Below are 23,900 nucleotides of genomic sequence, written 5' to 3'. Positions count from 1 at the left end.
TGCTAATCATACAACACAGCACATTGCTGGCTCTCCTGTGAGATGAAATGCAATGATAATAAAATCACTTTCAGTGGTAACAGATCCTTGGGTGACTGTATCCTGAGCTACCTCTGCAGGCTAAGACATCACTGGACAAGACAAAATACTAGGAGCAAAACTCGTATTTTTTTCAGGATTCATAGTGTATGTGAAAGTAACCAGAGTCTGTGCAACATGTTGGCAGATACTTGGATAAAAACACTTTCATTCCAAACACCAAAATCCCTCAGCTTCACTTTTATTTGCATTTTCTAAGCATGGATCATCAGAACTTGACCTTGTCTGCCTTAGACCACCAACTGCACTGGGCTACTCAAGTGACAATGAAGTGTACGAACGCTGGCACCTCCTATTTGAATTCTCACTGTCCTCCTCTCTATCTTCACAACTGCTATCGCACACGTGAATGGCAGTGGCTGGCTTGAATCCAGTGTGAGGTTTTTTTGTCATAAGGATTAGTTTTAACAACTTCAGATCTCTCTTGTTATGCAAAAATATCATAACTCAAGATACAGTTTGATAACTTTAATGAGGCTTTGCAATTTACATTCAATATGTATTATTACACAAAATATAAGAAATCACATATACATATAAACTTTTGTTTGTTTTACAAGTCAACCAGTATGAACTACACAAGCTACATTTATACACATAACAAAATGGAACACTGATGAGCTTCATTCACCGATCAACTATCTCAACACTTTATGGACCAACATTTTTTTGCAGCTGCTAAAACAACAATCTTCCATAAAGAACAAATAATTTATGTCAACGGATAGACTGACATCACATTCTATGAAATGAAAAAGCCAAATTGAGCACTGACTGAACGCTTCCAGATTTCAGCAGAACCCACGTGAAGCAACAGGGCGGAGCTTACACCAGCATCAAATCTGTCCACGGTTTATCAGCTCTGTGACTGAGAAAATAAATCACATACAGAAATTCTTTAGGGTAAATGAAGCCATTTCATTTTGTTACAGGGTTATTTAACCCACTTATTTTTCAACCTTTTTAAAACAAAAAGGAAATAGCTTTTAAAACAAAAAATTGAAATATTTAAACCTTTTGGGTATTTATTTTCTGACTTAAACTATTCTCACTTATAATGTGAATTTGTAGTTTGCGTATAGTTTTGGTCCCTCAGACTGCTTTCTTGGTGAATCAGTTTTTAACTTTGTTGTCCAAATATACCAGCAATTCACTGATGTAGTTATTTGAAGTTAAGTAGGTAAAAATAACATAGACATATCTATCTTAAAACACTCCCTCTGCTGTGAAGTCTCTGATACTCTCATCTTTGCTTCTGAACAGAATACAGTCACAAAAACCAAAGCTTCTTTTGGCAGTATTAAAGGTGAAGGGCCTCCTGTGTAAAGTCCTGGAAACCTTCTGGCACCTTCAGATATACTGAATGTCCTCAGCTCTTCAGACACAGACCCTGCAAAAACTGAGCGTGCAGTTTGCTTTCACAAACAAAACCACGCTCCCAGTGCAGCTCCCTGTAGAGGTGCTCATTTGATCACACACATTTTTCATGAGACACGTGTGACCTTTTACAAACAAAACAGATGTACCTCATGAGCATTTCAGTATATGCATTAGGGCAACATTTCAATAAACTTCCTTCAGTTTGGGAAAAAACCCCAACCTACTCTTTTTACAGACTAACCACAGCTTTATGCCTGTCAGTTCCAACACAATTTGTTGAAAGGACTAAAAACTCACCAATAGATCTGAAAATGTAACTGTAAGCAAGCTGAGCTGATCTGCTTCTGTGCTCCCAGAGGGAACCTCATGTTTTGTCAGTGATTTGAAAGTAACACTTACACTGATGAAGTTTGCAGCTCTCCCAAAAAAGTCATGGAGCAGTAAATAATTAAGAGGTCAAGTCAATGAACCAAGCAAATTGGATCATTTAATATGCTGGGCACAAGCAAAATGTCTTTTATGTATCCAATTGGAAAATTCAATGCCTAGAGGCAAAGAATACCCTTATGGAAAGGATGGTGGACCTAGGAAGCAGTGACTTTGCAGAGGATTCCAGGATATCGCTGGTAGATAAAATCTACCCCTCCTACAAATCACCTTGGAGATCACTTTCACACTTGCATGTGTTCTTAAGAAGCCTGCTAAGGTAAAGAATTTGGTGGGGAGTACTATGAGGCACCCTGTTCACTTTAGTACCTGGAAGGGAGAAATACAGGCTGATTTATCATTCTACTACCAGTTTTGGAAGGGATGTATTCTAAAGGGAATTAAAACATTCAAGTGCATCTTTTGGAGTAGCAATATCAAACTGGTAAGCAATAAGAGCAAACCACTCCCAATTTAAACCAAATGCCAAACCACTGAGCCTTGGAATTAATTTTAAGGTATTGCCTGTGTATGAGCGTTGCCTCCATCATCTCTTCATACACTGTGTTTAACTTTATTGCCCCATAGAGCTGAGCGGCTGTAGGTTTATTTGTTTGGAACTTACTGGTGAGTCAGATATTGCTGCAACCTTCAGAGAATTCTTGATGGAGCTGAGTTCCCACATGTGTAAGTTTATGATGTGCACGCCACAACATCCCCTTGTGATCTTGTACAGGTTTTTAAGAACAGCTTTCCGGAGAAGAATGTACACCCAGGGATCTAAAATCTGATTCCATGTTGCCATTCGGAGAGCAAAAAGTATTGTTTCACAGGTCTCCTTTGAATGACTCTCATTTATCCCAATTCTGGCCATTGTCACCTGAAAATGGAACATTTTAGAATTATACATCAAAAAAAAAATACACCAAGAGAGCACGTAAATGAGTGAAATCATTTCAACATTATCTCTAATCTTCACACCTTCACAGCATCAATGCATCCCAATTGCAAAGTAAATACCTTCAGGCATGTAACATTTATCATCCTAGAAATCCTCTAATGTTTTACATAGGACATACACGTGTGTCTGCTGAACTAATTCTGCTGAACCTTGAGCAGAAAATGGCCATCAGCTAGAGAATACCCTCCAAAACCAGGGATTGATTTGAGCAAGGACTAAAAACTTATCCAGAATTTGAGCTAACAAAGCATGCCAAGACTGTTCCAGGGATGGATTTTTTTCAAGGATAGAGGCCACTGGTAGATCAGAACATTTTTACGAAAGGTATTTATTTTTTCACATTTTCCAAAATAAAGTTTGCGTAAGGAATACGGCACCTTGATTTCAACAAGAAGATTCACATGTTTTAAGCTGCAACAGAACACAATTTATTGACACCAAAGGGTTTAGCAGTTTCTGGGAAAATTTAAGCCACGGTGACAAAGGCCACCGACAGATACCCCTCCTCTTGCCAATGGAGACACAGAGGGTTTCATTCACCCGTGGAGGTGCTAGACATGGACAGACCTCCACCAGCAACAACACTGCTGGAGCCAACAGTTTCACATGGGTGGAGGCATTAGTCTTCCAGCATAGCTCAGCAGGACTGCTTCTGGCAGAGGATACCCAAGAGCTAGACCAGCCCAGTAAGTTGTGGCTGGCCTCCCCACTCTGCAGAGCTGCAACCGCTTTGAAGCACCAGCCCTAGTGAACCACATGCCGCTGGGGCTCCTACCCTGCAGAGCCCTCCTTTACAGGCTTTCTGCCACTGAGGTTTTGTAACCTGAGTCCCTGGGTGAAGAGAGCGTGACTCTGCAAAGCCAGGAATCTGCCAGAGGACGGTAAATTATCTCTCTTCATTATTAATGTTAAAAGCACATGAAGACTTTTTTGGTAGCAGGATGAAACACTGTAAGGCTTTCAGTTCCAGAGCCTTTAAAGTGATACAGTTATTTAACTAAGAAACAGGATATTTGACAACTGATGCTATGAGTACACTGACTTATTGGGCGATGAGAGTTAGGGGCAGCCTGTCCGAGTGCAGAGGGTCATATTTTCACAAAGATACATTGTAAAAAAAACCAACCCACCACTAAAAAATAATAATGAATGAAGAGAGAAAACTACCGCTCAAGATTCCAGCAAACCTATTTTACTCCTTTTTCAATGCTTCTCGGTATTCCTAGGCCCTACCTATAGCTTGCAGGTCACCACATCTGAGTATAAACTTGAGTGGAACAGAGTGAACGCATAAAAGGAGAGTTTACTTGCTTGATTAAGCATTTAATCAAGCATTTCTGTACGGACATCTATGGCAGCAATGAAAAGAGCCCCTAGGAACATTCTAAAGGAAGCTGGTAAGATTGGCAGAAGCACAGCTGGGAACCGGTGCGAGGAGGAGGAGGAATGTCTGAGCACCAAGCCAACACAAACACTTACAAGTCAGTTCCCTGAATCTGCTTTTCACCCCACAACTGTTGGGCGCATTCCTCTCTGACATCAGCAGCCCACCCAAACTCGGACTGCTGCGCGGGATGTTTTCTCAGGACAGTCCTACACTTTATTTATTAGAGGTCCAATACCACAAGCCAAACTCAGACGGAATCCTCCTTACTCATGCAAGTAGGACTGGGCAGCAAATGACAGCACAACAGAGCTCATAGATCAACATCCTTATCCGATATACCGCACACTTGACTTAATACAGACATATAGCTTCCTAATCTGCTTCTTGATGTACTTCAAAATTCCATTTGTTGTTCTTCTCTCGCATTCTGCAAAGTTAATAAACGCCAAATCCAATGCAGTTTCATGCCCAGAAGAGGAAGGAGTAGATGTTGCCATCTAGGAAAAGCAGCTCCATTCAGATTTTGGAAAACCGTATTATTTTCTCATGTTACCTAGCAAATTTGTGAAATTCCTTTCCATTTAGTAGTAATCACCTCTAAGTAAATCCATTTATTTGCTGTTCAACTTGCTGGCTCAACATAAAGTACCTCTGTTTGGATTATGGATTTACGTGAAGTAAATCAGGACAGCAAGGAAATCTGATACATCATTTTATGGATTCTGATACTTGGAGAAGCTTCATCCAGAACATTTAAGTTACCTTTTTGGAATACTGGACATGCAAAAAATAATGTATCTGAACTCACAAGTAGAGCTTATGTACATAATTAAATGCTTAAGGAACTCAGCTGTGAATCCCTGTATTGGAAATAAGACAACAAAATCTAAAAATTTTGTTTCATAAAGTAAGAATCTTCTAGCCATATTACTTATATTATTTAGGAGTGTTGTGCAGATATTAAAAAATGTTTCCTTTCTTGTATCACTAAAACCAACATAAAATGATATCCCAACTTTCTGAAGTTGCTGAAAGGCTGAGATTTCCATATAGGCTTGGACTAAGACAGAGAATCTCATTCCAACCCAAAGCATGAGCATTTTTATCGTAAAACACTCGTGGCAGAGCAGCGGGAGTGACAAACATGTTCTCATCACATTGTCTCTGAGTATGAAGCGAGATAGCTTTTCACTCCTCCAAAGAGCCTGCGCTGGCTGTACTGGGACCTCTTCCATGGCTTCTGAGAAAACACGTAGGAAAAGTGCAAGCGACTAAAGCCAACTGCATGCAAAGACAGGGCAAAGAGGAGACCATGTCCTGGCTACTGGAGCCTTTCTAAAGTCACCTGATGCTTTCTAGAACAAGACCCGAAACTGCAGCTGAAGAGGGGTAGAATGGAGTGAGGCAAATATAAATTATTATTTCTGTCATGTTTTCATGGTTAATTTTTATATTTAAATTTAAATTCTTAAAATACTATTCCAAAGTCAGTTTGAAATCATAAATGATAAAAAGGCCTAATACGCTACCAGCTGTTTAATAAAGGATTGCATTGAAGCAAAACACACAGACAGCCTGTGTTTGTTCCCTAGGTGCAAGAAAGTCGTGTCACTGAACTGGCACAAGTCACCAGCTCAGAAACAGCAACCAGAGCTTGCCCCAGTGCTAAGCTGACTTCCGAGAGCGGGACCTCCTCTGCAGGCACAGAAAGGACACTTCTTTTCTTCTTATTTGACTAATACTGTTCAATAATTAGTTCACAGTCAAGAAACCAGTTCAAAGACTGACTTTTTTTTTCCTTCCCTGTAGGTCCACCAGGTTAGTATGATGAAGGAATTCTGTCGTCTGTAGCCAGCAGTACACAAATGGGGAAGCGGGAAGAGGCAATGCAACTGCATCATATCTAGTTGCCTTTGATCTCCACAACTGAATTTAGTATTCATGCAGATTCAGCAGTATGACTCAAAAAATTAATCCCCAGCTGGTAAATAATAAACCTAACTCATGACATTTTCTAACGTATTTAGAAATGTAAAAATCCAAGTAGCACTTTCTGAGTTATACAATGTTTATATGAATACAGCTGTACTATGTCTCCTTGTTTGCAAAAAAATGAAAGTATCACACCATGTAACCAATAGAATTCAAACTTTCTTTAGGAAAGTAACTATGAAAGCATAACTGTAAAAGTGACTTTTTAAACCAAGGCTGCCTGCTTGTAAGATACAAAGTTACTCTGACCCACGTTAGTCCTTGACGGTTTAAGGAAAGACCTGAGAATTCTCTGTCCCTAAAATATATACAGAGAAACCAAGGACTTGACACCATACATTAAACTTTTTCATCCTTTTTGTCCAATTTTAGGATTCACTAAAACCAAAACTCACTTTGCAAGATCCAGAAAGTCTGATGGAAAAGTTTTAAAAACATTTTTAAATTGTTGACTTCTACAATTTTGCATCTAGCAGATAGCATCAGAGAATTGCCATTTCCCTTAGGGACAAAGCTCAGTGCAACAAACCAAAAAAAATTGCTCCAAAGCTTCACACCACTCTCCAAATATAAACAGCATGACTTTAATTTCCCTTCCAATTGGATCTCAATTATATGAGAACAACTAATAAGCTAAATGGCAGTGCTGCTTAGTCACATTCCTGTTAGTACTCAAGGACAGCCAGTCAAAACAAAAAGCAGACTTTACAGCTAGTTAGGAAATAAGACAAACTGTAATGCTACTTTGATGTATTTCAGCACAGAGGCTCTAAATCCAGGTTCTATCCTTGACTTCAGGAAACTGGATAAAAACCAGTCACCAAGAGATTGACATGGAAAGCAGAGCAGACAAATACCATCATTTCTCTTCCTCGGTAGCTCAGCCTTCAGGCTCCACTTCCCTGTGGGAACCTTGCAGGCCCTCCCAAACCTCTTCCTCTTCCTTTGGATTTCATTACAAGCAGTTCTGAGAATTTCCATTCATGGAAGAAAGTCCATGGTTTTTTCAGGATTTGCGGAGTACTTCTATTTTATCACTGATGTCTGCATCGAATCCAGAGGTGCATATCCCCTTCTCCTAAACCACATAGGACTCAAGGCGGTATACTACTGATGATGTCCCACTCCATGGAAACAAAAAATACATAATTATTTTGAATTTCCAGAGTTTTTGGAACTTCCATGCTTCATACGTGTTACAAAGAAGCTGCAGTCTGCTATAGGCAAGAGCTGATAGATGATGATACTTTGTGGTATTCTATAAACACAAACTTTAAGAAAAGAAATTGCAAAAGAGGGGAGAGAGAAATCAAAATTTATCTATCTTCATGTTTTATGTACCATTTTATATCTCCTAAGAACAGCCATAAGAAAAGAAACACTGACAGCAAATTGCCTGTATGATTGCTATATAGATATTGCAGTATATAAACCAAGCATTTGTTGCAACAAAGCTGAGTATGCTTCATTTTATTTTTTATGTGATTCTATATAAGTCAGTTTAAAAGCAAGGGCTTCCAAGAAAAATATGTAGCGCACCACTTCTGCCATCAAAATGTTAGTACACACACTGTACTACTTATGCCACATAATGCTTTTTATGTTATGGATCTGCAATACGTCTTTCCCCTAATGTTTTCCTTACCCTTTTTAAAAGAAAAACATGAACCATACCTTCAACTTTTATATACCAGATGATCATTTGGCCTAGCAAGTAAATTTTAACTGAGCATAGTGATTTTATAAAAAAAACACGTGTATTTCAAAAGGAATTGGAGAAGACAAAAGACGTTAGCAAGTTTCCCTCCACATTGAAGTCCAGAGGCTAGTTTTAAGGGGATACATAATACTTCCATGTGTAAAGTTTTGCAGGATCAGCTCTTGACAAGTAGCAGCAAAATAAGGGATTCCTCTTTTCTCTCATGTACATTTCTGTGAAAAAATAATTATTCCACTAAAACTTAACAATGGATCCACTGGCTCACTATTCAGTTGGGGAAAAAACTGTGTCTACCTCCCAAAATCAAGTTCTAGTCCAAATCAGGTAAATCAAGGATGGTAACTACTACCTGCCTGATATGCATCCTTAAACATGCAAGTTCACTTACTATCCTGTTAAAGGCAGGTAGTCTGAGAAAGACCTTTTCCCCTATCAGGGTCGCAGTCTCTCTTGGGTAAAAACAGAACCCAAATGAGAAACAGACAGAAAAGATTCGGGTGACCAGAGACAGCTGAGGTTGCAAAAACATTTTGTAGAAGTTTAATTAGCCTCCATCTGTTCCATATTTACCCCCCTTAAAATGGAGTTGCATAAACCTTTTGGAGGTATTGTAAAGCTAAAGGCACTCAGAGCTCAGAGGTGTTCCCAAAGCATTACTACTGCAATAAAAGTCAAAAAAGTATAGAGAAAACAGGAAAACACAACATTTTCCATAAAGCAAATGAAAACAGTTTCTAATATTCCTTTCTCAGACACAGTTGATTCTGTGACCAGGCAATTTCTCACCAGCCGATGCTGCTGCTTCGTGAACACAGGACCATTCAGGATGCACGTGCCTTTTTCTCGTGTTGCCAGAATCAAAGCTTGAAAGAGTATGCCCAAGCACCCCCCTGAATTGGTAGGGCAGATCTCCCATCAACTGACTGCCAGAGAAAGGACTGCAGTGCAGCAGCATGTATACAACACTGCAGCCGGGACATTAAATTAAGGCTCTGGGGGTGTTTGCCACCCAGCAGCTCAGCTCCCTCTGACCTCGCCATATGATCCCTCCTTGCTGACGCTGTTCAGTTCTGAGCTTTCTGCTCCCCTCACGCAGGCTCAGGTCTGCCGAGGACTCACAGTCTATTGCACTCCATTACTGTGCCATTAGAGTCAACTGTGACTTTTTCACCATCTGTGTTTTTACAGCTTTATGCAAAATATTTATGGATGGCAATACACTTTCTGAACAAACATTTGGAAATGTCATTTGAAATGAGATTTTTATGTATGCAAGAATTTGTCAAAATTACTGAAAAAAATGTAAAGTGCCACAATGTTATACTCGCTACTTATATTTTATTAACTGCCTTTGGCATTATCATGCTCTGTGTAAGGCAGGAATGCAATTATGAAGTAAGCCTCATAAACAGAAGGATTTTTTTGTGTGTATAAACTCGCAAACATAACTGAAAGTGAAGCTTTTATTTTCTGCCAACTTTCCCCTTAGACACTACCTATTTGCATCTGTTTTGTAGTAACATAAATTCAGGTTGGGCTTGAATTAAGCATGCCAGGTCCCTTCTCTTTGTTTCTCCGAAAGAATCCAGAGACTTCTATCTTGGATTGACAGTCCTTTTTCCTTCTTTCCTTTCCTCCCCCTCAAAATTAGAAATACTTTCGTTCAACTAGCTGGCAATGTAATTACTCTCACAGCTTAACTGATTAACTCATTTGAAAGGAAAGCAGAATGGATATAGATAGAGGTGAATTTAGCACTGAAAACAGTAGATGACTCACTGCATAATGAAAAGACATAGTGTCTGTACCAAAGTCAAATGAATGACCTGCTTCATGAGCTACGTTTTAGTTACAAGAAAGCCTGCTTCCACAGAGCGAGGAACGTAGTGCTTTTTAACTACAAGGCCTGTAACAAAAACCTCTTGTACAAAAAAATTAATTTGACAGATAAAATTAAAATATTCTCTACACAGCAATGCTGAGAGAAACTTTACAGGACAACTGCTAGACCTCCTGGGACCAGAAAGCAATAGGGTATTTCTAATTCTGCATAACAAGGCCCATTCTGAGAAACACAAATGAATCAAATATATAAGTATTTAAGGATTTAAGGACTATATGTATTCAGGATCCATTTATCCTTCCATTAGGGTCAGTTGGGTAAAGCTTCAAAGCCTGGAAATGGCCTATTACTTCTCTTCTATTGCTTTGCTTTTTCAGGTTTTCACACTCATTTGGAAAACAATCACTTTTTTTTGGTTAAATAAATATTCTCATTGACCTAGGAGCAACTGAACTTCTCTCACTAATACCCTACAAACACCCAAAGAAAGAATCACAAGTAACACATAATACTGGGGAGAAAGAGAACTGTCTGAATACAGAAAAAAGGAGACAATATACAGAAAACCTGGAAGAAAAAGGAGCTGCAAGGTCCATAATTATAGAATTAATTCAGCATTTAATTACTGTTATGCACAGGATCAAATCAATAGCTTAGAAGTGAACTGTCTTTTCAAACATCACCACGTTCATGCTGTTTCATTACTAAAGTCATCCTCCACTGTATTTACATGGCCGAGGAGAGATAACCTATAGATTCAGCAACCAGAGGCAACTCTTCCACTTACGTCTTTGAGAGCAAGAAAATGTTCTTCTATAGGGAATGCAGGATCTACCAGTTTTTACCTGGCCATTTTTTTATTCTCTCAGATTTGTTATTTTTGTCTAAGAATCCAAGAATTAAGCTGAATTCTTTAAGGGTTCCTTGGACAAGTCACTCCCCGATTTCACAGGAATGGCACATACATGCAGGCTTTCAGGGCAAATACCACCGAATCCAGAGATGTCCATACATATTAGAAGTGTTAAAAGAAGGGAGAAGAATTTCACAGTGAGTCAGTCATGATACATAGCGGCCTTTTCACCTCTTCTCGAATTCAGGAATGCAGATGGTTTTGATGTGTGACTGAGCCTGTAAGACCTCAAGTAACAACAGGTCTAAAAAGGTAAAGAACCTACTCTATTGTCTACCAATGGAGTCAGACCTTCAGTTTAATTATCTGAGAAATTATGGTGTTTATTACATGGGTGTAGAAGGGAACTAAGGAGAAAAAAAACATATTAATTTGTAATTATATTTTATGTATGTTTATGTTGACCATGTATGCAACATACACAGTGGAGGAAAATGAAATCTTTTTAAAGATGGACTGGAGTCACAGTCACCTAATGACTTGGTGCTATCTGATTTGCAGTATTTACAAATCTGGCTGGAGGCAAAGGTAGATGTGATGTGTTCCTTTCATGTTATTTTTTTAAAAAATCAACTTTATTAATGTGACTTATTCTATATATTATTCTGGAGAAGTATACTAAGAAGCTACGAACAGAAATATCAAGGCTAATGAATTAGCAATATATTTACCAAGCTGGAATATATAATTGGCAATTATTTTTTTCTTTAATGTTGGCGAATAAATTAGAAGGGACTGCTGTGCAGCTGGACCACCTTTTAGGTGGAGGAGGGAAGAGAAAAATCAAATCTCCATTTAAGAGTGATTTATTTCTCACTACTTCTGCAAACACGCACTCCTGGTAAAAAGTGGATTCAATTTTATTTCCAACTCACTAATGAACTGTAAATCCTAAAACAAACTGCTGCCACTTACGTGGATCCTCACCTCCCTCCTGCTTCACGTTCTGTTTTAGCACCATTCCATGCAGCGAGGCAGATGGGAACACAGCTAGCCACGTCCCCGCCAGCACAAGAGTCTTCCTCCCCACGTCCTCATGTCCTGGTGTTGGTCATAACATGGGTGACACGGTTGCTCATGGGCAGACTCACTACGTCCATTACATCGCCCCTCGCTCCCGTAACGTTGGGGTGGCCGTGCAGCCCACGCACAGCCAGCTTATGCCGGGTTTGAGCCACCTGGGGCAGCTGGCGGCACGCAGGTCCGGTCAGCAAGGAGGGGACCAGCTGGAGATCAGTCATTAACTTCCACCTCTCCAATGACAAAGTAATCTTTGGTTTCTGCGAGTTTAGTATCGAGGCCTAATTGACTTAAAAACCTCAGCTCAGGACATCCCTTACACACAGGCTCACCTTCAGCCTTCATTGGGAAATCACGCAGAAACACAACTCCAATGCCATTCCAACCCGCCCTTCGGCACGCGTCTCTGAATGAGGTCTTCACACGGTTCATTAAAAAGAGGAGCTAAGAGCAAGCTAATGAGCTGCTCTCCATTCCCTGCTCTGTCTGGAGTAGATAAGAGCAATCCTTTAGCAAGAGACAGTACATTACCTACACACGGCTCAGGTTCGTTCAGGCACTCAGCTATTTCGCCTCATCTGATATGAGAATTAATCCAAAAGAATGAGTCGCAAATACTACAACTTTACTGTAACTCCTGGTGTAAACCCTTTCAGCAACATTCTGCTACCTGACGGTTACTATTTCCAAAAGCCCATACGCAGAACCCACGAGAGGCTCGTGCTCCCGTCCTGCCGGGCACTACGCACGCCCACAGTAAACAGGCACCCTCCTTCCTCCTTGTAACTCAAATTGCAATTCAGCAAGTTCTGAATATTTTAATGTAAAATTTAAGTCTTAAAGGCACACATAATAAGAATTATTGCTCTGTTTTAAACCTAAGCAGCATATTTCCCAGAAGAGAACCCAAATAATGCACTCTCTCAGACACGAACTGATTCTACACCACTACTGAGACAAGTAACTTCTGCCAGAACGCCTTTATAATCACCATGCAAAACTTGAGATCATGAATTAACAACATAATAAATATCTCACAGAACAGATGAGCGTATATCACACCCTGATGTCTGTTATGTTAAACTTGGTGAGGATGAAGGACTTTCTGAAGTCGTTCCATGTGAGTGTATTTGTCCCAGAGACTTTTCAGCAACAAGTTTACCATTTAAAGTCTTTAGATAGTCAGGAAAGAGAGCTTTCCTAAAATAACCATCCAAAAATGGTTATGCTGTGTATGACATTTTCCAAAAATGGTTATGCAGTGTATGATATTTTCAAGCAAGAAAGGTCTAAATGAGCGTAATATCCAGGAAATAGGAAGAATTTTCCTGTATCAAACAAAATTGGAATGTATATCAAAATGACTTACTTTTTAATATCAAGCACAGAATCCAAAAACTCTACCAACTGAAGAAATAAGGGGAGGTTATGAATGGCAAATTTACTTGGCTGAAGTTTTCTGAATTTGATTTTTTTGAGATGGCAACTTCAAAACTGAAAAAAAAATTTAAAATTTTCTGTGAAAGTCACGTTTGGAATGAAATACTGTATTTCAATTTATAGACCTTTATGGTTTAATTCCATATATATAATATAAATTTAAAAATCAAGCAGCAAGTGATTTTGAAAGAAAAACAGGACCCCATTGTTTTGAAAATGCAATGTTCTCACATGACTGGAAACCCACCTTCCCTACTTTTTCTCTCTAAAACTAATCTCATTGCATTCTGATGGCACTGCACTTTCAGAAAAAGGCTTTACATTAAGTTTTTCCAAACAGCACAAGTAAACATAAATAACAAAAACTATAATTATGCTTCCCCAAAAGCCTCTGGTAAAGGACATTCTGTCAATCTCAGCTCTTCTTCCTTCCCCGGTTCACATCATTACTGCAGGACAATATGCTGACCACCGTCCATTTCTTCTCCAGAACTTCTTTCCTGTTGAGAGACTATCTCAGCTGCTCAACTCCCTGACTTCTGTGAGAAGGAGGTAAACACCTGAATTACAAATACAGCCACAATTTAACATAAGAGTTCCTAAGCACTCTGACAAATTATGCCCTGGCCCACACTTAAAAACATTTTTTTTAAATGATTCATATTTCTTAGAAAGGCTAAGGCCCGCAAGATCTCTAGAAACTGTAAAAGATGAAAATAGGAACAGACCAATTCTGAACGCTGAATCAGTACCTTTGAAATTCAGTATGATTTTAGGTGGGTCTACTCTAAAATGATGCTCATTCCATTTCTCATCTAACCAGGTGGAAATTTCCCACTGTGTCTCTTAAGAATCCAAAATAAAAGAAAGGTCTCTACAACCAATACCAAAAAAAGGCATGAACATCTTATCCAAGGGTTTCTAGTATCATAGAAACACAGCTGAATAGGTGGATTGAATTTTTACATGTAATATATTAAACTTTGTTATTCTCTCTCTGCAAACACCTAGAATATCTTTTCATGGAGTAGTTTCATGGTGACATACAAAAGCACGCTCGAATTGTCTGAGTTGCTGTTTAAACCTTATTCCACAGGAAACTAAGCTAAAAAGACACTTCTGTCTTGAGAATAACAAAAACTTCAATCAAAATGAGTGTCCTCTTTCCTCTTAACCCCTAAAATCAGCTATTTATTCCAAAATACCTTTTGAGCCATAATATTAGGAACGATGCTAACATTTCAGCAATTTAACCTTGAGTATCAGAAGCTCATTAAGAAGAACTCAAACAAGAATAGTAATTGAATTTGCACAGTGTTAATGGATGTACTGAGAAACTCAGAAAGCAATTAAAAGGCCATGATATGAGGGAGAGTGAGACCCCTTTTTCTAGCGTAGCTTGAATGACAAGCAAACTCATATGAGATATTTTTTTCTTTCCAGAGGAACTCAGAGAACATTTTATTCAGTCAAACAGCCACTCCTGATCCTACCTCTTCTGACACAGCAAGGCCTGGAAGAGAAATAACAACCTAGAGTCGACAATAACCATTACCGTATTGATGCTTCGGACTAGAGATAAAGAGGCATATCTAGCAGGCCTTCTGCTAGCAAAAAGCTTTTTTCCTTTCCCTATGAAACCGATTCATTTATTAAAACTATTGTGGCAGAAGGGGGTTCCTCACATGGGCTTGCACCCGGCCCAAGAGATGCAATGACAACATCCAACGGGCATTCCCGTGGAGGTCCTCCAGCAGGTCACTCCTCTGCCCGCCAGCCTGCCGCGGGCAGGGTACGCAGCGTAGCCCAGACCCAACTCGAACCACGTCTTCTTTACTCCAGCAACACATCCCGTCTTTGTCTGGTGTCAACAGACAATTGTTCTAGCAAAACATGACAAACAATTCAATGCCAGCACAAACGTAGTCATTATCATTGATTATCTTCTTTAAAATCTGAATCTTGAAAAAGACAAAGTGTGTTTTTTCCCCTGTGAAAGGCACTTTTACAACAGCATTTAAAGCTGCAAGGTTGGCTAAACATGTTTAAGACTCTCTCCTTCAGTCTTCAGAAACAGATGACTGGAAATTGAAAGCCTAATTAATTCTTTTTCAAAAGAAAAGATCACTCTCCTTGTTGACAGTGCCTACGCAGGCACAACAAGCTCACGGAGGCTGCAGCTTTGACTAGCAACGTGTTTTGCTAGTGTAAGAGAACCCGCTTCTGCAGACTAGCCACCCGTGAGATGTGGGGCGGCCGTACTGTACGTGGGGACAAGGCCCTCACTGGCAGAGCGTGGACCGGCATCTTGGGACATCTTGTGCCTGCTTCTCCTCAGGTGCATTTTCTGATTATGAAAATCACCAGTCACGAGAGCACAAGAGAAGGGACAGATTTTTAAGTAACTATTTTGTTGTAGAGACAATACAACCAGCAATATCTGAAGGCATACAAACAGCATTAATAGAGCGACGAGCTCATATACATGATGCCCATTGCACATATAAGCGTAAGGTAGTGTAATAGAAATTGAAACTGCCAGCTTACTAAAGAACACAGAAAACAGGAATGGAGGGAGGTGCTTCAAGGGTAACACAGGTATGAACTCCTGGCAAAGTGTCGCTGTGCATGTACATGCATGACTACCCATAACAAAAACACTAAAATGAGATGCACAGAGGATTGCCTTGTACAACAAAGTACCTTATACTGTACGCAACTACGTGGCTTAGCACGTAGTGTAAAACCTGCAACCCCCTGGCCTCCTTCAGCACATACCGACCGTGAGCCTGCCTCAGCACCCAAAATACCTGGTGGAGCAACCAGGGTGGGGTGGGCTGGGGTAAGGGTATTCCACCAAGAGCCTCCCTGTTAGTGCACCAGTGCCCTTCTCACCTGCTCTGGCAGCATATTCACTGAAAGGACTACTCAGACCAGCTCCGGCGGCTTCTAGGTTGGAGTGATTCAGCACATTGTAAGCTAAATGCAGCCCTAGGTGCACGAAAACCATCAAACCTCGTTGCATGAGACAATCTGGGGACAAGAAGAAGTCAGAGCAAGTTCAGAGAGATGTAATTAGCACAACAAATTGGAAAGGGGAGAGATTACATGAGAAAAGACTGATAGAAATTAATCTAGGCAGTAAAACAAGCAACTGAATAAGAGCTGATTTAATCATATGAAATAAGCGGCTGAGATCTTTCAAAAAAACCAGGAGTGGCTATTTTCTGCAGTAGAGGGGAGGTAAAACTGGAATGAAAGTAATCAGATAACTGCATGGAAAAAGATCTTAACAAGAATAATTGGAATGTAAAAGTATTTTTCTCAGGCTAAGACTGTGTTCCACACATTAAAAAGATTAGACATTTCTCCATATCATAATTTGTTCCCAAAGATAAATTCACTCTGAAATAAACCCCTCCTGTCCATAATTACAGGGAGTTCACTTTGCTACTCCAAAAGCAAAGTTTAAAATATGTTTATCCCATGAGCCCCACAGAATCTGACATACTGAAGTCAGAACTTGCTTATATGAACACAGCTCCAAAAACAAGCTGTTCCTTGACAGGCCAGATGTCAAGTCACAGCCAAAAACCAGCTTTATATAACAATCTATTTCATCAGAGATGCTGATCACAAAATGCTCCAGCCCAACTATTTGCTTTGGGAATCCAACCCCTAGGGACCAAATTTATCCAACAAAATTCACATATCCCTAGCAAAGGGCTAAGACTCTAGCAAGGATGAATAAAGATGACTTACTACACAGAGAAGTTGATGTTACTATCTTCGGAACATATTTTCCTGGAATTACCCATCACAAAGCAAAATTATTTGGGCTGTCAAAACAAATGTGCCTCTGCAAATCATCGCTTCCAAAGATTATTGGAAAATTCAGGAATTTCACTTGTTGCTTTTTTTGTGAATTCCCTCCTGCTCTCAACTCCTCAAAAGGAGATAAATGATTCCCCATAAGGGAAGAAGCGGGGAGTACCCCTCATTCTGGTACTTCATTAAGGGAAGATTCCCACACAGTGGCAGAAAACTTGAAAAAGCTGCTCATTTTTGAGGAACAGATGAGATGGAGCTTCAGGAAAGAATCAGAAGGAAGCAAAAAAAAAATCAGAAGGAAGACCCTGTCCAACAGCCCCAGGCAGAGCTTCACATGAGCCATGCCATGGGCTCTGCTTCTGAAAAATGCTCCAGATCTCCAGGAGTCTTAAAATAGAGGTGGTAATTTATTATAATATTATATATAATATTAAATGTTAGATATATATCCATTTACACACATATATAAAGGCACCAAAACAAGTTCACTACCACTGAGCAGGTGCAGAAGTCAAGTTCAGTTCCACATCAGACACCATAAAGGACGATCCAGGGTCTTGTGCCTCTAATGTCACCTAAAGGTGATATTAGCACAGGACAGTGACTGAATATATAACTTCACTTGGAAAAAAAAAAAAATAATTAAAATCTAATAGTGAAGTAAATCTCCAGTTGAATTACAATATTGGATAGACTTGATTTTGGTACCCATGCACATATGACAGTTGATGTAGCTTAAAAACAGAAGAAAAATAAACAAAGCAAATCCCCCATCAGATAGAGAATCACATTAAATAAATCCAAACTCTTGTATCTGCAAACCACATGTGGCATAAACTGCATCGCCTTCCTCCACTTTCTCCTCCAAAGGTTTGTTTGTTTTCTAATCACTTTGGTTTATACCAAGGCAATTCACTTTCACATAACATTTGTTCTGTATGCTCTTTGGGATAGAGAACATGGGTAAAATTCACAATTCAAAGATTAACACTAACTTCTAGATTTAGCTTTGAAAAAAATTAAACAAGCAAATGATTGCAAAACAAGCATGTATTTAGCTACTTTACCAAATAATTTCATCTATGAACACCTACTCAGACTTATTTCAAGAAGTACTTATTTTGGTATACGCTGATTATATTACAGAATGTAAACCACTCATTTCACAAATTAAAAGCCCTGAGAAGTTTTAGATAAATCGGACAAGAAGATTTGGATCAGCAATTCATCATAAATCATACGCCTTGATAAACCCTGGATCTCTTTATTGTAGCACTTTAGCAGTACGCTCCTGGCAAAGCTTTATTCCACTGCATCTGTATGCTCCACTGCAGTCCAATAAAGCTTGCTAAATTAACACTGCCCTTATAATTCCATTTGCATTCAGTGAACAGAATGCTATCAAAACAAAGATTGGGTAATTCAGAGAATTAACTTTAATGTAAACTCCATGATCCTAACAGCTAAGACAGGTAATACCTACCAAGGACCCCATCCCTACTGCATTTCCCAGACCATCGAACTCTCCGGCTAAAACACTAATTGTTCACTTCCTTGAAAGTTTGTTTCAAGAACTAAATCCTACCTTACACTAACTTCTTTTTAACTTCTTGTTTCTAACATAAACTTGTCCACATTGCAGAACTATTTTCCATGCTGCCAGGCTAATTTTGGTGATAGTTTGGTTAATCTCATTTCAAAAGAGATCCAGAAGTAAAGCATCATGAGCCCAGAACGCACAGAGAGCACTGGCAGATTTGCCACCCGCTGAACCAGAATTGCTTGTGCATCACCTCCCTCTGCAACACAGTCCCAAAAACTATCAAGCACAAAATTAAGCAAGAAGTCATTCACTGGTCTGTATCACCAGCTGATGAAAACGCTAAACTCTGAAAAGGCTCTGAAAAAAAATTTGCTGCTGGAATAATAACTCATCGTCAACTAAAACTTAGATGAAGTTAAATACTTTCAACAAAAGTAGTGCTGTGATTTCATTAAAGATTGTCAAGATTTTAAAAATTATGTTTTTATAATTAATAAAAATTGAAAGGCATAACAAAATTACCAACACTGAAAAAACAACAGTAGTTGCAATTTAGTGTTCCTTCAAATGTTGAATAAATGAAGTCTCTCTTTTGAATTACATACCTCTACAGCTCTTTTGACATCCAAGGGCTTTTTAAAAAATCAAATTAATTCCAGCCTTTAAGGACAGTTATTTTATTTGAAAATAAATGTCACTAGAGGATAATAGACTGTTTTTCATGAAAAGTAAAGTCATTATTTGAGTTGCTTTCCTTGAAAAACCATTCTGTGGCTTGCCCCAGACAAATTTCATGAGGTGTCTGGAAATAACTGGAAGTAAGTTCACTAGAAAAGCTTGCTATACTGTTCTGACAACTTTGTTTATGCTCTATACACTACATCCACAACACCAACAAAAGCCACCATGAATTTAAACTATGCTGCAGGGCAAGCCTAGCAAAATTCTGTGTGTATTGAAAAGTGAGGTTTTGTGCATTTCAGTGATGCGGAGATTTATATCCAGACTCTGGCCTGAAGTCTGTGACACTGGATTAATTAAGTGCTACTGGCCAGATATACCCAACTGCTGCAGCCAGGCTAATATCAGTATCTAATTTAGAACTAGTTTAGGTAATTCCATACTATGCCATAGGCAGTGAGTAGATGAGGCATAGCTGGATCTGATTCAGATCCCAGATTTAAATTTTCTATATTTGTAAGCTCAAACCAAAATTGCTCCTCATTCATATCAATGGAAACCTACCAGACCTTGTTTCTAGGAAATAAACTGAAATTTCATATTACTTGTGACTTAGCCTCTCTCACCCTAGTAAAAAAATAAATTTTCTTCAGTCAGGTTTACTACAGTAAAAAGAGTCACAGTTAATATCAGCTTTATAATGCCATCGTACAACAGGAGCTGTCAAATTCTTTCCCATATCATAATCCCGCTTCCTTGGACCCTGCTCGCTGACAGAGCACACGCGAGCATGAGCAACACTTACCGCTTCGGAAGAGACAGAGCCGTTACCAGCAAGCAGTCCTAACTTAGAGCCGGGACAGCTGAGAAAGCGCACCAACCGCTCAGAGCAGCTTTGCTAGTCATCTGTCCAGGTTACAAACCCAGCTTAGTTAGGCCTAAACCAAATTTTTATTTTAACCCACTGCCAACTACTGTTTTTTAACATGACTCTAAAGAAAAGCCCTTAATACCCTGCTAACGGAGTGGAGGATTTTTACGTTCTTCACTGTTATCTTCCGTAACACAGTTCACAAGTAGCAGTAAACTGTAATAACAACAACGAACAGACTACCATAAATAAAAATGATATGAACCACAGTACAGACTAAAAAGACTTGCCACTCAAAGATTTCACTGAATTTTTGGACAAGCTCAATATTTGCTCTGATTTATTCTAGCCACCATTCTGCTACCACTGCCTGCTTCACAGCACAGGAAAGACAGTCCTCACAGTCCCTATATATTAGGTTACTCAATGTATTTCGCTTATGATCAGAAATGGAGAATAATTACCATTTTTGTTATAGATGCATGCGTACAAACATTACGGGCAACATGCTGTAAAATTAATATATTGAAGAGTGAATGAAGCCGTTATCACTGCTAAAGCACCTTAAAACCTGGAGATTAAATAGTATAACTTTTATACAGTGGTGTGCATTAAAAATTGGCAAACACGTCAGGCTCTTACCAGGAATGGACTCCAGCAAATGCAAGAAACACACATTATAGCCAAGAGCTGTATGATCATTTCAAAATGATGAGATCTGCCTTGTCTTTGTTGACTTTTAAATTTGACTCTTAAGAGGGTAATTCCTGTGACAGCATTGCACAAGAATGAAATAGCAAGGGCCAGTAACCCAAGGCAAGAAAAAAGTAAGAGATAAAATCTGTCTTCCCAGTCCTCAACATGTTCTGTTTTATAGAAGCACCAGGTCCTCGATGCTTGAATTTGATAGGCTCTAAACCTAAGAATAGGCAGCAAAGCTATAAGAACAGCAAACAGACATACCATAGTCAACATCATTTTTACATGTTTAGAAGTCATTTTTGTAGAGTGAAATATTGGCTTAGTGACTCCAATGCACCGTTCAACAGCCATCACACTGCCCAGGAAGAGGGGGCACAAACCAAAGAAAACCATGCAGATGCCAAAAACACTGCAAAGAATGTTGGACTGGTTAAATCGAATCCAGTCTTTATCCGATGCATACACAAACACTGCAATGGCTCCATTGATGAGGTGGCCGAAGAGATCGGTGACGACCAAACCACTAGCAAGAAGCAAAAACGAGGCTTTCGATTTCTGTCTAAATCTCTGATACGCCTTCAGGAGAATTGCAATTGCAAGGCTGTTGGACAAAATTCCCACCGTCATGAAGATTATTGAAAAGAAAACAGAAATCTTCTTCTCTGTGTGGCAGGTTGTGTTTTTCAAGATTCCAAATCCAGCCAGCCCTGGTGATTTTGAACTGTTCATGGTTAGGAGAGGAGAGGCAGCCCTCAAAACATTTCAGCGGTCTTGCAATCAAAAGGCATCTGCAATATTAAAAACAAATATACACACACTGTAAAAGGCATACCACTGCTCAAACGACATTTGAAGCAGAAATTCCCTAATATTAGTCTGTGGTACAAATCTAATTTTCCAGTTTTCTGACTGGTATGATATGGCATGGTATTTTAAGCCCATCAGTCGCAGGAGAAATCAATTATCTGCGTGCATTACACAATAACGTACAGCATCTCTATAGTCTCTGCCCACAGAAGATATACAAAATAATGTATAAAATATATGATGCTTATAATCAGAGAAGCCATTCAAGACATTCTGGTGGCTAAACTACGTATATAAACAAATGGTTTTGCAACATACTCCTAGAATGAAAGTATTTATCAGCCCAACCACAGTCAAAAGTGAAATACTCAAACTGGAGTGTTTGGAGGTGATAATCACACCCCACTTTTCTTCTCACTGCTAGGCATTTCTTTTCAAAACAACGTCCTAACATCTTCCGAGTAATCCTCCGCTCGCAATTCAATGTTTTAAAGCTTTAACCTAACCAACACGGAAGCCTCCAACTCCCCGGCTCCCTCACTGAGGCACAGACTTGTACGTTCAGACGTCCCCTTATTCGGAAGCCGATTCTGCAAGTTACTTTATCTCCCATCTCTGCTCCCGGGACACTCCTGCCGGCACAAACTTCCCGTGCGGACCGGGGAGCGGGCTTCGGTTACGAAGAGGCGCTGCAGTCCCTCAGTTACGGAGCGGGGTCAGGCACCGGCCGCGCCGGAGCCAAACCTCCCTCTGCCGTTGGGGACCGCTACAGCGGAGCGCAGCCGGCGGGCTCTTCGGGGGGAGCGCCGTCCCCGCCGACCTCCCCACACCGCCGCCGGACCTCCCTCCTCCCCACACCGCCGCCGCCCGGAGCGCCGACCTCCGCGCCCGCGCCAGCACGTGGGCACCACCGGCCACACCGGGGAGCGCGCCCGAGGCAGCGGCGCCCCGCGCGCCGCCCCGCCACCCGCAGCGCCCTTAAGTGCCGCCGCCGCCGCCGCCGCCGGCAGGGGCGGGGCGAGCCCAGCCCGCCAGGCCGGGCACAAGTGCCACCGCCTGCGGCCGCCACCGGCGCCGACCCGCCCGGCCCCGCGGCGCGTCCCCCGTGCCTTCGCACCCCGCGCGGCTCCCGCCGCCGCGCACCGCTCCTTCCCGGCCCCGGCCCCGGTCCCTGTCCCTGTCCCGACCCGCCGCCGCTCACCGCCCCTTCTGCTCCGCGGCGCCGGGGAGAGGCGAGGCGCCGCAGCGCGGTGCCCCGCCGGCCGCCGCCACCGCCGCCGCCCCCCCCTCCCCCCCACCCCAGCCCGCCCGGCACCGCCCGCCTCCCGCCCTCCCCGCCCGGGGCCCGGCCACCCGCCAGCGCCGGGGCCGTCGCGCTCGCTGCCCGGCCCCGTCTGCCGCCGAGGGCCGGGCCGTCGCGCCGCGGCGGTCGCTGCTGCACCCCGGGGGGCTGCCAGCGCGCCCGGGGACGCGGCACCTGCCCCCCCCTCCCCCCCCAGCCCCAGCGTCCCCCCTTCTGGAGGGGGCTGCGGGGCAATTCGGGCAGCCCCGGGGGCTCCCGGCTCTGTCCCGAGGAGGAGGAGGAGACCCTGCGCCCAGGCCTGCCCGCGCCGCGGGAGCGGGGAGAGGTGCGGGGAGGGGTCCGGGGAAGGGTGCGGGGGGCTCCTTCAGCCCTCGCACAGCGGCGCGGAGCCTCCTGCCTTGCTGTGCCGGCGTGCAGAGAGGTGTCTCCGGCAAGGAGGGCCGGGCTGCCTTGTCACATCCCAGCGCCAGACGACGAGGCCGCCCCAGCCAGGCAGGATGGGTTCTTGCCCACGGTGCTGCAGCCGCAGCAGGAGCAACTCCTGGGGCAACCAGGAGACCGCATCTGTCCTCAGCCGCAGCCTCATCCCTTCCCTTCCCTTCTCTTCCCTTCCCTTCCCGGTGCTTCTGCCCAGCCACCCGCTTCCCCCGCAGTACTGCCGTGCGCGTCCCCCAGCACCCGCCGCTCGCAGCTACCGGATGGCGTGGAGCTGACGGTGCTCCTCGGACCGTTTCTCCACTGGAGCGATACGATGAGAAGGCAGCCGGGCGAGGAGTTCACAATGCTGCAGCTAAGGCCGGAGAGCCAAAGGTTCTTCGTCTCCCATCGCGTGCGCAGGCTGGTACAACGTGAAGTTAGAGACAACTTTTAAGTTCTCTCATCCGTCAATGTCCAGGACTACCAAGCAGGCTTGAATGGGAATTTTTAGTAAAACCTCTTACTACAGAAATAAGCCAAAAGATAAAATCCAACTGTAAAATA

General features: G+C 41.7%; 1 protein-coding gene across 10 annotated transcripts; it reads right to left on the bottom strand.

Annotated features, from left to right (window-relative positions):
• Positions 1-552: 552 nt before the first annotated feature.
• On the bottom strand, positions 553-23,635 carry PTGFR (prostaglandin F receptor). 10 transcript variants are annotated; one of them, XM_069789043.1, is made up of 4 exons: positions 22,818-22,910; positions 20,750-21,597; positions 2,531-2,785; positions 553-967 (listed from the first exon to the last, which is right to left on the bottom strand). In XM_069789043.1, exons 2-4 carry the CDS (start codon positions 21,536-21,538, stop codon positions 956-958), a joined length of 1,056 nt encoding a protein of 351 aa, XP_069645144.1. In that variant the 5' UTR covers positions 21,539-21,597; positions 22,818-22,910; the 3' UTR covers positions 553-955. The 10 variants fall into 10 exon arrangements, with proteins under 10 accessions (XP_069645144.1, XP_069645143.1, XP_069645139.1 ...); XM_069789042.1 differs by lacking the exons at positions 553-967; positions 22,818-22,910 and adding an exon at positions 23,615-23,635 and having other exon boundaries at positions 975-2,785; XM_069789038.1 differs by lacking the exons at positions 553-967; positions 22,818-22,910 and adding an exon at positions 23,317-23,519 and having other exon boundaries at positions 975-2,785.
• Positions 23,636-23,900: the final 265 nt, after the last annotated feature.

This window comes from Haliaeetus albicilla, chromosome 8 (assembly GCF_947461875.1).
Source record: "Haliaeetus albicilla chromosome 8, bHalAlb1.1, whole genome shotgun sequence".
In the NCBI taxonomy this organism is placed as follows: domain Eukaryota; kingdom Metazoa; phylum Chordata; class Aves; order Accipitriformes; family Accipitridae; genus Haliaeetus; species Haliaeetus albicilla.
The sequence above is the reverse complement of the archived record's forward strand: the minus strand, read 5'-3'. Positions and strand labels throughout refer to the sequence as shown.